The sequence below is a fragment of the Misgurnus anguillicaudatus genome, chromosome 2 (genome assembly GCF_027580225.2).
Source record: "Misgurnus anguillicaudatus chromosome 2, ASM2758022v2, whole genome shotgun sequence".
Taxonomy (NCBI): domain Eukaryota; kingdom Metazoa; phylum Chordata; class Actinopteri; order Cypriniformes; family Cobitidae; genus Misgurnus; species Misgurnus anguillicaudatus.
Window position 1 is genome coordinate 14971425 of NC_073338.2, and position 13438 is coordinate 14984862.

At 37.2% G+C, this 13438-nt stretch overlaps 1 protein-coding gene across 4 annotated transcripts; it reads left to right on the plus strand.

The window, feature by feature from the left end:
• The first annotated feature begins 7305 nt into the window (after positions 1-7305).
• On the plus strand, positions 7306-12649 carry LOC141349057 (uncharacterized). 4 transcript variants are annotated; one of them, XM_073873381.1, is made up of 9 exons: positions 7306-7506; positions 10409-10627; positions 10718-10829; positions 10959-11047; positions 11177-11380; positions 11594-11638; positions 11732-11943; positions 12028-12205; positions 12378-12649. In XM_073873381.1, exons 2-9 carry the CDS (start codon positions 10429-10431, stop codon positions 12404-12406), a joined length of 1068 nt encoding a protein of 355 aa, XP_073729482.1. In that variant the 5' UTR covers positions 7306-7506; positions 10409-10428; the 3' UTR covers positions 12407-12649. The 4 variants fall into 4 exon arrangements, with proteins under 4 accessions (XP_073729482.1, XP_073729479.1, XP_073729475.1 ...); XM_073873378.1 differs by having other exon boundaries at positions 7307-7506; positions 10959-10996; positions 12361-12649; XM_073873374.1 differs by having other exon boundaries at positions 7309-7506; positions 12361-12649.
• Positions 12650-13438: the final 789 nt, after the last annotated feature.

A 13438-nucleotide genomic window follows, 5' to 3' on the forward strand; every position in this document is an offset into this window, starting at 1 on the left:
CATTCTTTTTTAAAGAAACCTGGTAGCCCTTTATTGTACTTACCTTGTACATATATGGTAAATAAGTTGTACTTACCGACAAATGTGTGTTACTTACTTTTAGGTATCTACAAGGTAATTAACTGGTATCATTACTGTACTTTCCAGTGGTACATACTTGGTAGTTATTATGTAACTTTAGATAAGTACTGGATAATAACAGATACATACTTATAGTGTAGGTATACTGTAACTAACGAGAAACATTACTGTACTTACAAATAAATGTACAATTTAAGTATTTAGTATTTACAGTCAAGTTAGGGTAAATGACAGGTATTTATGGTGTACATATATGATAACTAATATCAAACCTTCTGTACTTACAAATTGTATATACACAATAAGTGTGTACTACTGAATGTACCCAGTAGTTAATGCGTATGATAGTCAATGGTTGGGTTTGCCGGACAGTGACGTGTAGATGATGCTATATCTTAGGTATTAGGTCCTATGTAATAACTGTGTAAAAAGCAACACTTTATTTTACAGTCCTGTTTCCATGCAGTTACCATAGACTTACTTGAATGTACCCAGTAGTTAATGCGTATGATAGTTAATGGTTGGGTTTGCCTCACAGTGACATGTATATGATGCTATAGTATTTTACAGTCCTGTTTCCATGCAGTTACCATGGAAGTACTAGTGAATGTACCCAGTAGTTAATGCATACAGTTATTTAATGCTTGGTTTAAAGGACAAAGATACTGAGTCTGAGTACCAAAATGGCACATCAGTAATGTTTGTTCTTAGTTATCATATACGTATGGTATAAGAATAAATTACACCTGCCTGCAGGTACCACACACTTATTGTAAGTACAGTAGTGTTTCTTGTTAGTTACAGTATACATACACCATATGTGCCTTTCATTAACTTACACTGGCCTACAGGTACCACACACTTATTATGTATGTACAATTTGTGTACAGTAGTCTTTGATATTAGTTATCTGTATACCTGTCATTTACCCTAACTTGCCTGTAAATACTAAATACTTATATTGTACATTTATTTGTAAGTACAGTAAGGTTTCTCGTTAGTTACAGTATACCTACACTATAAGTATGTATATGTTATTACCCAGTACTTACCTAGAGTTACATAATAACTACCAAGTATGTACTACTGGTAAGTACAGTAATGATACCAATTAATTACCATGTAGATACCTACAGTAAGTAAGTACCACACATTTGTCGGTAAGTACAACTTATTTACCATATATGTACAAGGTAGGTACACGTACTGTAAAATGTGTAAAAAGTGCAACCAGAAACCTTCACATTCTCTCTTGCCAGTCTCTGCTACCTGCATTGACCTAAAACGTTGACTATACATTACTGAAGTATTAAAGTCATTCAGTTATTGCATACCATTGCTATTTGCATAATGAGACAGGAACCATTCAGATATGTTGGTAATTTCTGTATATCTTGCAGCCCTTCTGAATGATTCAAAGAAAGCAAGTTAAGAGATGCAATGTAAATGGTTGACAGTTCCTTAAACCTGGTTAAGAGATTGACTAGCTTTTCTTTTATTTATCTTTATAACCTTGTCTGTCAGGGTTGGTTTTTTTTCTCTTTTCGCCAGACTAAGCTTTTATTATTTTATTTATCTATTTTAAATTACTGTGTAGATGAAGTGCATTATTTCAGTTGCTAGATATTTGCTTGTTTTGCTGTGGTTTGATGTAATTATTTTAATGCTGTGCTTTGTCAGCTTGGCTCAGCCCCAGATGGGTTATCCATCACTGAAATGGAGATTCTACAGTTTGAAGCTCTGTATCCAGATTTGTGTTGACTACATGCTGTGTGTTTTTATCTTAAGGTCAGTGCCAGTAGCGTGGAAGACAGACTTTGTAGCTGAATCCCAAGAAGCTGAAGCTAAAATGAACAGCCTGAAAACATGGATCTGAATGACGTAGGCAGCGTAGAAAGGGTACCTCCAAAGCCTACTTATCCAGCCTCACTCACATAATTTGCGTGTGGGACATCTTCACCGCTTTATCCCCAAGTTGCTTGTGTCCCGAGTCCCGAACACTTTTTGGAACAGTTCTTGCATTACGGTTCATTACCATAAATACATGGAAACGCAGGACGCGCTGTTGTCCTGTTTACCAAGCACTCGCCTGTAAACACGGGTTTTATTTCAGCCCCGTCAATTTCAGTGCGCTTGTCGCGCATCTACATGTAAATTGAACTTGAGCGCGGCTTCATCCGATTACGAACTGCTTGTAAAAGGAGAAATATATTGAAATTGCGTTACTATATATGTGTATATATATATATATATATATATATATATATATATATATATATATATATATATATATATATATATATATATAAACACACACAGTATTGTTTAAAATAATAGCAGTACAATGTGACTAACCAGAATAATCAAGGTTTTTAGTATATTTTTTATTGCTACGTGGCAAACAAGTTACCAGTAGGTTCAGTAGATTCTCAGAAAACAAACAAGACCCAGCATTCATGATATGCACGCTCTTAAGGCTGTGCAATTGGGCAATTAGTTGAAAGGGGTGTGTTCAAAAAAATAGCAGTGTCTACCTTTGACTGTACAAACTCAAAACTATTTTGTACAAACATTTTTTTTCTGGGATTTAGCAATCCTCTGAATCACTAAACTAATATTTAGTTGTATGACCACAGTTTTTTAAAACTGCTTGACATCTGTGTGGCATGGAGTCAACCAACTTGTGGCACCTCTCAGCTGTTATTCCACTCCATGATTCTTTAACAATATTCCACAATTCATTCACATTTCTTGGTTTTGCTTCAGAAACAGCATTTTTGATATCACCCCACAAGTTCTCAATTGGAATAAGGTCTGGAGATTGGGCTGGCCACTCCATAACATTAATTTTGTTGGTTTGGAACCAAGACTTTGCCCGTTTACTAGTGTGTTTTGGGTCCTTGTCTTGTTGAAACAAACATTTCAAGGGCATGTCCTCTTCAGCATAGGGCAACATGACCTCTTCAAGTATTTTAACATATGCAAACTGATCCATGATCCCTGGTATGCGATAAATAGGCCCAACACCATAGCAGGAGAAACATGCCCATATCATGATGCTTTCACCTCCATGCTTCACTGTCTTCACTGTGTACTGTGGCTTGGATTCAGAGTTTGGGGGTCGTCTCACAAACTGCCTGTGGCCCTTGGACCCAAAAAGAACAATTTTACTCTCATCAGTCCACAAAATGTTCCTCCATTTCTCTTTAGGCCAGTTGATGTGTCCTTTGGCAAATTGTAACCTCTTCTGCACATGCCTTTTGGTTAACAGAGTGACTTTGCGGGGTATTCTTGAAAATAGATTATCTTCACACAGACGTCTTCTAACGGTCACAGTACTTACAGGTAACTCCAGACTGTCTTTGATCATCCTGGAGGTGATCATTGGCTGAGCCTTTGCCATTCTGGTTATTCTTCTATCCATTTTGATGGTTGTCTTCCGTTTTCTTCCACGTCTCTCTGGTTTTGCTCTCCATTTTAAGGCATTGGAGATCATTTTAGCTGAACAGCCTATCATTTTTTGCACCTCTTTATAGGTTTTCTCCTCTCCAATCAACTTTTTAATCAAAGTACGCTGTTCTTCTGAACAATGTCTTGAACGACCCATTTTCCTCAGCTTTCAAATGCATGTTCAACAAGTGTTGGCTTCATCCTTAAATAGGGGCCACCTGATTCACACCTGTTTCTTCACAAAATTGATAACCTCAGTGATTGAATGCCACACTGCTATTTTTTTGAACACACCCCTTTCAACTAATTCAACTAATTGCCCAATTGCACAGCCTTAAGAGCGTGCATATCATGAATGCTGGGTCTCATTTGATTTCTGAGAATCTACTGAACCTACTGGTAACTTGTTTGCCACGTAGCAATAAAAAATATACTAAAAACCTTGATTATTCTGGTTAGTCACATTGTACTGCTATTATTTTGAACAAGACTGTACATATATATATATACATATATACATATATACATATAAACATATATATATATATATATATATATATATATATATATATACACATTATCTGTATATATATCTGTATGTACACACACACACATATGTATGTATATGCATACAATTCCAGGCTTGAAAATAAAAAATAAATTGTTTGTCCTTACTTTTTCAATGCTCCCATTAATAATTTCTGCTCAACGGAGACGTCGGGCAGCAGCTCGAAGATCTCGCATTTGGAGAGCACTGATGATTTTGCATCAGCAAAATGTAAGTACCACTTGTTACAATTACTTCCATTATATCCCAACCCTTACAGAAAGTAATGAGGTCAAATGCCGAGAAATACTTAACTTTTACATTGTTAAAAAAACTACACGCTGAAAAAAGGAAGGGTTTATTGAAAAAGTGGAAGGAAAAAGAATGCTTTATATATTCGTAAATAAGCTTCCCATGGAAATGTAATCAACTTTTTAATCAAAGTACGCTGTTCTTCTGAACAATGTCTTGAACGACCCATTTTCCTCAGCTTTCAAATGCATGTTCAACAAGTGTTGGCTTCATCCTTAAATAGTACTGTACTGGCTGGCCCATGCAGCATCCTACAAGGTGGTGTCACAGGCTTTGGACATCCCCAAGTCCTCTGTGCATAACATCATGCACAGGGTGAGCAAGGCCATTTTAGGTATTTTGAAGAGGGTCATTTACTTTCCAACTGGCCATGACCTGGAGGCAGTGGGAGCTGGATTTGCACAGCTGGCTGGGTCACCAGCTTTTAGCAGAGCTGTTGGTGCACTAGATGGCTGTCATATCCGGATTAAACCTCCAGCACATAACTCCCACTGTTACTTCAACAGGAAACTGTTTCATTCTGTGCAACTCCAGGCCATCACTGATCACCAAGGGAAATTCCTTGATGTCTTTGTGGGATATCCTGGGTATGTGCACGACTCCAGGGTGCTGAGGAACAGCCCTGTATATGCTGGCAGCCTCTATCCACCTGCTGGAAAGTGCATCCTCGGGGACGGTGGCTATCCTTGCCTGACTGCACCCATCTGCATCATCACCCCATACCCTGTACAGGCTCGTTTCAACACGAAGCATTCTCGTGCACGAAGCATCGTAGAGAGAGCCTTTGGCATGCTGAAAGCACACTGGCGCAGTACTTTCTTCAAGGCCTTAGAGATGAGGCCTGCCTTCGTGCCGGAGGTTGTTGCATGCTGCGCTGTGCTTCACAATCTTGCTTTGGTCAATGGGGACATCATTGAGCCAGCAGATGATGATGATCATGATGACGGCCCCCCTCTGCCTCACAACTTTGCTGCAGGAGACCATGTGCGGGACAATCTTGCTGCTGCTGTATCTGCTCCAAACATGTGTGTTCCTGCTCTCCATGAGCACGACTACCTGTAAATAAATATAAAAGTGTTTACAGTTCATGGTTTCTGTATGTTTCTTTTTTGTACAACGACAAGGGGATTGTACTGTAGTTCCTGAGAAACACTGAATAAAGCTGCTTCTCTTAGAGCAGGTGAGCAATTCTGGTCCTGGAGGGCCACAGTCCTGCAGAGTTTAGCTCCAACCCTAATCAAGCACATCTGAAAAACTAATTTAAGTTTTTGGGCCAACTTGCACATTAAGTTCACGGGTGCTTGATTTGGGTTGGAGCTAAACTGTAGACTGTGGGCCTCCAGGACGGAAATTGACGACCCCTCTCTTAGAGGCTGTAGTACATTGTACATGCATGCATACAAATAAGTTATACAATCTGTATTTGGGGAGCATGAAGGGTTGGTTCACACAAACAAATAAATGTAGTCATTACTTAGTGACATCCATGATGTTATATCCCTGTCTTTGAACAGAAAAGGTAATTTTGCTAAATGTAGTTCTAAGGGGTTCTGTGCATGGAGTATTAGTCAATGGAGTCTGATCTGCAAAAGCATTACCCAAATTTTTTAAATCACGCTTCACTGAGTAAGAATTGAAGATTAGGTACAGGACGACGCATAAAACATTTAATCAAAATTCATTTTCTGTTCCTGTAAAGATAGACAAGGGACAGAATCCTAAAAAGGTTCCTAAACAATGACAGCATTTATATATTTCACTGAAACACGCTTATGATCAACGTTTTCATGTGACAGGTAATGGAAAAGTAGTTCTGATCAGAGATCATGGAGGGCCTCCCAGATAGCATGGTTACATTGATCCAATGTTGAGTTTTGATCCAAACCATCATTTTGGTTGAGATTGAAATGTCAATGTTTAAAGTATGTTGGATCAGCATTGAAATTTAGATGAAAGTGAACAGCACACATGGGTGAAGACAGTGACAATGAACTAACAGTGATTTGTAGTTGACCAGAAGATCATTCAGGCATGTATCAGTAAAGAACACTAGTGGGTGTTTCCCATTTAGTGGGGTGTGTCAAACCACTTTCAACGGCTTTACCCTATTTGCTGTAATTTAATGGGGGGTTGATTTAGGGGTGGGGCTTCATAATTTCAGCAGTTCCGTTGAAAAACTTCAAAAATTCACACTATAAAACCCATTTTGTTTCTGAATGTGTACTTCTCTGTCTAATTGATGCTTCCTCCGAAAATAAAACACACATTTAACAGAAGTGTTATTGATGAACCACCTAACATGCATGATTTCTCTGTGTTTCATACATTGTGGCATCTATTTTCTTATCTTATGTTTTCTTTTGTGAGCTTGTTATTTGCATTAGATTTATTGTTAATGAATTTAATGATTCATTAATTAAGTAAACCATTCAGACATTCATAATTTTCATTGAGACTGAATTTTGAAGTTTAATGTATGTTGAATTAACATTAATATCTTAATGAAACTTAACAGCCAAAATGGTTCACAACATAATACAACTTTGCTCAAAGGGCAGCATAAATTCTGCACCCCTTTCAAAAGTGTCAAAGAATTTAAAATCTTAGTTGATCAACAACGATAGCACTTGAAGTAATGCTTGAGTGAGAGGTATTTCAAATTATGAATACATCTTCATTTATTCTCATTTGTCCTTATGTTTCAATCCCTTTGAGAATACAAACACAGATACATTCTATGACATCATGTTTGTTGAAACAATATTCTATTCCACAATTTTAATCATAATGTTATTTATCAGTTCCTTTTCTTACCATTAAAAGTGCATTAAGATTTGGTTTTTAGTCTTATCAAAAATCTGTTACGTTAAGCTGATGTTTAGAAAACCCATTAGCATGTTTATTACAGTTTAGCCTATGTTTCTGTTCCTCTTTAAATTAGATTCAAGGCTTCAGTAGGAGGAGCTAAGGCTGATTAGGATGGATAATTAGAGAAATGAGAAGCAGCCTCTTAATGATGGTGATGTTGATCAACTGCTTGACAAACCATTATGCTGTATTGCTTGCAGACTTATCAGGTGATCATTTATATTCTCCCAAAAAGGATCAAATGTGCTGTAAGTAACTCTTTATTAAATTCAAAATCCAAAACATTATTTTATTTAAAGAGATTAATTGGTTTGCATTAGGTAAATGTTCAGCTTTAATTAAATTACTTTTACTAAAAATAATTTATTTCTTCTCACAGTCTGACAAATACAATAAGCCAGTTTTTAAAAACTTGAACAGTTGCACCACTTGTAGAAATTATGACTTCGCGGTGGTCAAAGAGGCGTAAATTAAAATCAATGGTTAAGTCCACAGAGTCAGAAATACTACAACTATTTAATGAAACCATTCGTACAAACAATTCTATGTCACAAGAAAAAAGTGTTGTAGCAGAAAACAATTATGTTGAGTACCCAAAGGATGTCATTGAGTCATTTGATTCAGATGGTAATGATTCAGTCACAGAGGAATTCTCTGATGCAGTGTCTGATGAGGGGCTGTTGCATTCCCCCATTATGCATGATGTAAAAAATGACAGAGTCGACTCTTCAGAGTTTGACTCTGATACTGAATCAGAAGCTCCAACGAGTGAGTTTCTTTTAAGGTCTTTGCGATATTGGGCCTCTACTTTCTCCATCTCACTTGTTGCACTAAGTGCACTTTTGAGTATTTTGCAAACATTTCATCCAGAATTGCCTAGAGATGCCAGGACAGTTCTTGGCACCCAAACCCATGTGTCTACCATGAAGATGGAAGGTGGGGAGTATTATCATTTTGGGTTGACCAAAGGCATAGTGTCACGATTAAAAAGCTTAATCCTGCCTGAACCATTGCAAACAATTAAATTGCAATTCAATGTAGATGGACTTCCACTGTTTAAGAGTAGCACACTTCAATTCTGGCCAATTCTTGCTATTGTCAATTGTGATTATACCAAACATACCTTCCTTGTTGGCCTTTACTGTGGTATGAAAAAGCCCAAGTGTGTATTTGAGTTCTTAAAGCCATTTATTGATGATTTAACTTATGTTTTGAAGCATGGTATTCTTTACAATGGCCAAAACCTATTGGTGCAAGTATGCTCTTTCGTATGTGATGCCCCTGCCAGAGCCTTTCTTAAAAATACAAAAAGTCACAATGGCTATTCAGGCTGTGACAAATGTGTTCAAGTGCGTGAGTGGCAAAATAGAATGACATACCCAGAAACTGCCGCAAAGTTAAGGACTGATTCTGATTTTAATCAAATGGTTGATGAAGACCACCACTTGAACCAAACCCTATCTCCTTTAGCTGGTTTGGTTAAAATGATTACCATGTTTCCAATAGATTATATGCACTTATCCTGTCTAGGCGTCACTAAGAAACTTGTTAATTTATGGATTAGAGGTAAAGGACACATCACTAGGTTGCCCACTCAAACTGTAACTGAAATTTCAGAAAAATTAAAGTTGCTGAGAGCTTACACGCCTGTTTAGTTTAGTCGTAAACCAAGAGGGTTATCAGAAATTGATCGCTGGAAAGCAACAGAGCTGCGATTATTTATGTTATACACAGGCCCTGTTGTGCTTCAAAACAGCATCCCAGTAGAGATGTATGAAAACTTCATGTTGTTTTCTGTTGCTATGCATTTGTTATTATCCCCTGGAACCCCAGAGGCAATGATTAATTGTGCTCATGAATTGCTTCTGTCTTTTGTACGCCACTTTGGGCAATTGTATGGTAGACACGAAATAGTCTACAATATACACCAGCTGACTCATCTGGGTGAGGAGTATCGGCTCTTTGGACCTTTGGATAACGTGTCAGCATTTCCATTTGAGAATTATTTACGACAAATAAAATGTCTTTTGCGCAAGCCTCACTTACCCTTACAGCAAGTTGTGAAAAGATTATCTGAAATGCCAAATCCAGAGTCACCAAAGCCTCACAAGTGCAACTTATCTCAACCACATTATGATGGTCCAGTGCTCCAAAGCCTCAGTCATGGCAATCAGTTCAGAAAAGCAGTCACTGAAAAGTATACTCTGTCTTTAGTGCAAGGAGATAATTGTGTGCAAATAGATGGCCATGTTGCTATTTTACGAAATATCATTAGAGTAGATGGGGAAGGGATTTTTGTCATATTTCAAAGGTTTCTGCATCAAGAGTCCTCCTTCTCCTATCCATTTGAGTCAACCAACATAGGTTGTTTTCAAGTGTGGGAGTTGCATGGCAATCTTGATGTGGCCAGGCTTCATGATATTAAACTAAAATATTTCCTCTGTCCTGACAAGGATGTCTTTATTGCCATGCCACTCATGCATTCGACATAATGAATTGTTTTAAAACAAGTTTTTGTAATTAGAAGCTGGAATTTAACACAATCCGTTCCTGTGTTTACTTTTTTTTAATTTATCTTCAACACTCTTAAAAATAAAGGTGTTTAAGTTTTTTCCTAAGCCATGCCATAGAAGAACCTTTTTAGTTCCTCAAAGAACAGTTTCCTTTTTTCACATTACACTCTAAAAAAACAAACGGTTCTATATAGCACCAAAACTGTTGCTTTCAATCGTAACGACAGAAGAACCATTCTAGTGCCACACAGCACCAGTGAAGAACCAGCGAAGCACCAGCGAAGCACCAGCCCAGAACCACACAGGGGCCATATAGCACCACATATGGTTCTACATGGCACTATGTGGTTCTGCACGGGTGCTTCGCTGGTGCTTCGCTGGTTCTTCACTGGTGCTGTGTGGCACTGAAGGTGGTTCTTCTGTCGTTGCGATCCGGGGCGGCAGTTTTGGTGCTGTATAGAGCCTTTTTTTTTTAGAGTGTATATAACCGTTTTTGATACAGAAAGGTTCTTTTAGATGTTAAATGTTCTTTAGATACGCATTAAAGATTTAGAAAAAAAAATGTTTTTCTATGGCATTGTGCTGTACCATTTTTAAGAGTGAATGCAAAGTTTAAATTGGTGTTCTCGTGTTCTAGGAGAGATTCTTTAAGACAAAATGAAACAGTGGTGCATTGTTCAGTTTCAAAATGGTGGCACAGAAATTGTGCCACACTGTTGGCTGATGGGAGAAAGGCTTCTTTGGCCACCATATCCACCCAAAGACACAGCCAAGGTACGGGCTGCAGTAAAAAAATATGAGCAGCCTACTGAGGGATGGTTGACATATGAACCTATCAGACACCTTTTAAGTCGTGGTAAGTCTATAACTTAAAATGAGGATAAATTACATCTAAGGTCAAATTAAAATCTTTGTGTTCTTTATACTAACAAAATTTAACTTGCAGCCACATATGAAGAAGCAGAGAAGAGTTTGAAAAGATATCTAAAGGAAAATTGCGACACAACTGACATGCAGTCTGACGGAGAAATGGAGAAGTTTGAAAAAAGAAAATCCAGGTAACACATGATATGCATTTCCTATTAATTTTAGAAGGAACCAAATGTATTAAATGACAAGGAAAATGACTAATAACAAAAATAAAATAAAGATTACTGGATGTTTCTGAAGTTTGCTTTTTCTTCTAGACCGAATCCTGTCTACAACAAACCATCTGATACAGAAGGTGAAGTTAAAAAAAGGAAGCTCCTCTCTGCTCCTAGAATTCGATTTCCAGGTATAACAGGGATATTTCAGTATAAGACTGAGAGGCGAAAACTCTGTATACAATTGTTATATTTATGTGGACATCCCAAAATGTAATTTTGCCAAAAGTGTTCATGTGAAGTAATCTGTTTTAATGCAGTCCCCACCAAAGTGCTGACTGCTGTTGATCCAGCTTCTAGAGTCCAGACCTCTGTTCAGCCTTTTACCAAGTTTCTGCCCATCCATTCCATGGAGTCCTCAGACCAAATGTGCAGCAGTTCTCAATACTTGACTGAGTCCAACGACTCACCACCCCTGCCTTCCTTGTACTCTCGCCAGGAGTCATCTTTCAGTGATGGAGAGGGTATGAAATGTAGAAGTGCTATTGTTTTCAAATCTATTAAATTACATAGTGCCCAATGCCACAGTATTACATAAAATTCATGATATTTTAAAATGGCAGTTTGCAATCAGACCAATAATTGCTTTAACACTATCGCTTTATCTTATAATATATTTTGTGTATAATATACTGTATAATGTGTGAGTCTGTTAGTAATAAAGTTCCTTGTTGCAGATGCAAGGGATTCCGCAAGACTTAATGAATCCTTATTAATGAAAGGCAAGAGCAAAGAAGTTTTTCTTGATATTGTCTACTTTCCTTTTAAGCACGTAAAAAAAATATTTTGAACTGTAATCTTTTATTCTTCCCAAGATGTTGCTTTACAAAAGTTGATTGGAACTGTCACAGAACTTGTTAAAGAAGTCAAGGAACTCCGGGAGGAATGTCAAGATTTTTTCAGACAGTCTTTACCTACTTCTAAGCAACCTATGCCGGCTTTGCCTGTTTCACTCCCTCTGCACAATAATGAAGAGCTTGACAGTGCAGAGGACATTCTACAATCCAGTGAAGCAAGGCAGATAATGGTTGGTGCTTTTATGAAGACCATTGATTTTATGGGACCTTTTACTTATGTTCTCTCTGTTTTATGTACATATTTTGTATGGCAGGTGAGACGCTTCAGCATAATTGGAGGTACCTCACTGGAAGTAAGGGTTCGTCGCATGCTCTCCTGTGCACTAACCAATGAGTTGGCATCATCAATCAATTGGGCTGGGAAGATGGTTAAAGGACAGTCAAAGCAAAAGAGGGCATTTAAGGATACATTCTTAAATGTGTGTATATTTGGTGAGTGAATGTTAATGAATTATCCTTCTACCTTTAATTTAGTGAGAAATCTACCTTACACTCTCCAATATTTCGTCCAATTCTTCCCAATATTCCTCCATTAATGTATTCAATTGCAAACATGTTATATCCTGCTGTTTTCTAAATTGTTTCAGATGCTTTGTCTGTGCAGATGGGTGTGGGAAAAGTGTCCCAATTTGATTACAATCAGGCAGTCCAAAAATGGCTTCGCTATGCACCATACCGTGTTGGTGGAACTGCACATAAAACAGCTGCAACTACTCCTCATTTGCCTCCAGAAACGACATAATTTTTGCAATTTTTGCCTCACTTTTGTTTTGTTCATGAATGCTTTTGTTTTCCCATTAGAATTGAAGTGCTTTCTGTTGACAGAATTAAAACTAAAAATGTCTTGAAAAATTTAATAAAAATGTCACTGAACTACTGGCGAAGTGTGATTTGTAGTAATTTTCACCAAACCTTTTCTTTAATGATGTCAATGTTGTTTCAACAATGTATGTGTGTTCTAAACTGATATTGAACAAATATCGCTTTGTGATGTTGATTCAACACCATTACCATTGATTTGGGGTTGAAATATCAATATTATATCAATATTAACTGAGGGTGCAAAAATGATATTGAACAAATATCGCTTTGTGATGTTGATTCAACACCATTACCATTGATTTGGGGTTGAAATATCAATATTATATCAATATTAACTGAGGGTGTAAAATGATATTGAACAAATATCGCTTTGTGATGTTGATTCAACACCATTACCATTGATTTGGGGTTGAAATATCAATATTATATCAATATTAACTGAGGGTGCAAAAATGATATTGAACAAATATCGCTTTGTGATGTTGATTCAACACCATTACCATTGATTTGGGGTTGAAATATCAATATTATATCAATATTAACTGAGGGTGTAAAAATGATATTGAACAAATATCGCTTTGTGATGTTGATTCAACACCATTACCATTGATTTGGGGTTGAAATATCAACATTATATCAATATTAACTGAGGGTGCAAAACTGATACTGAACCAACATCACTTTGTAACATTAATTCACTGCAATTAGTATTGACACATCAACGATGAATCAATGTTGTTTTAAAGATTGCTTGCTATCTGGGCCTTCGACCTGCAGCATTCATGATTGGTTGTAATTAACGTCACCTGTCCCTAGTTACTAATTGAAATAAGTACTAATCAA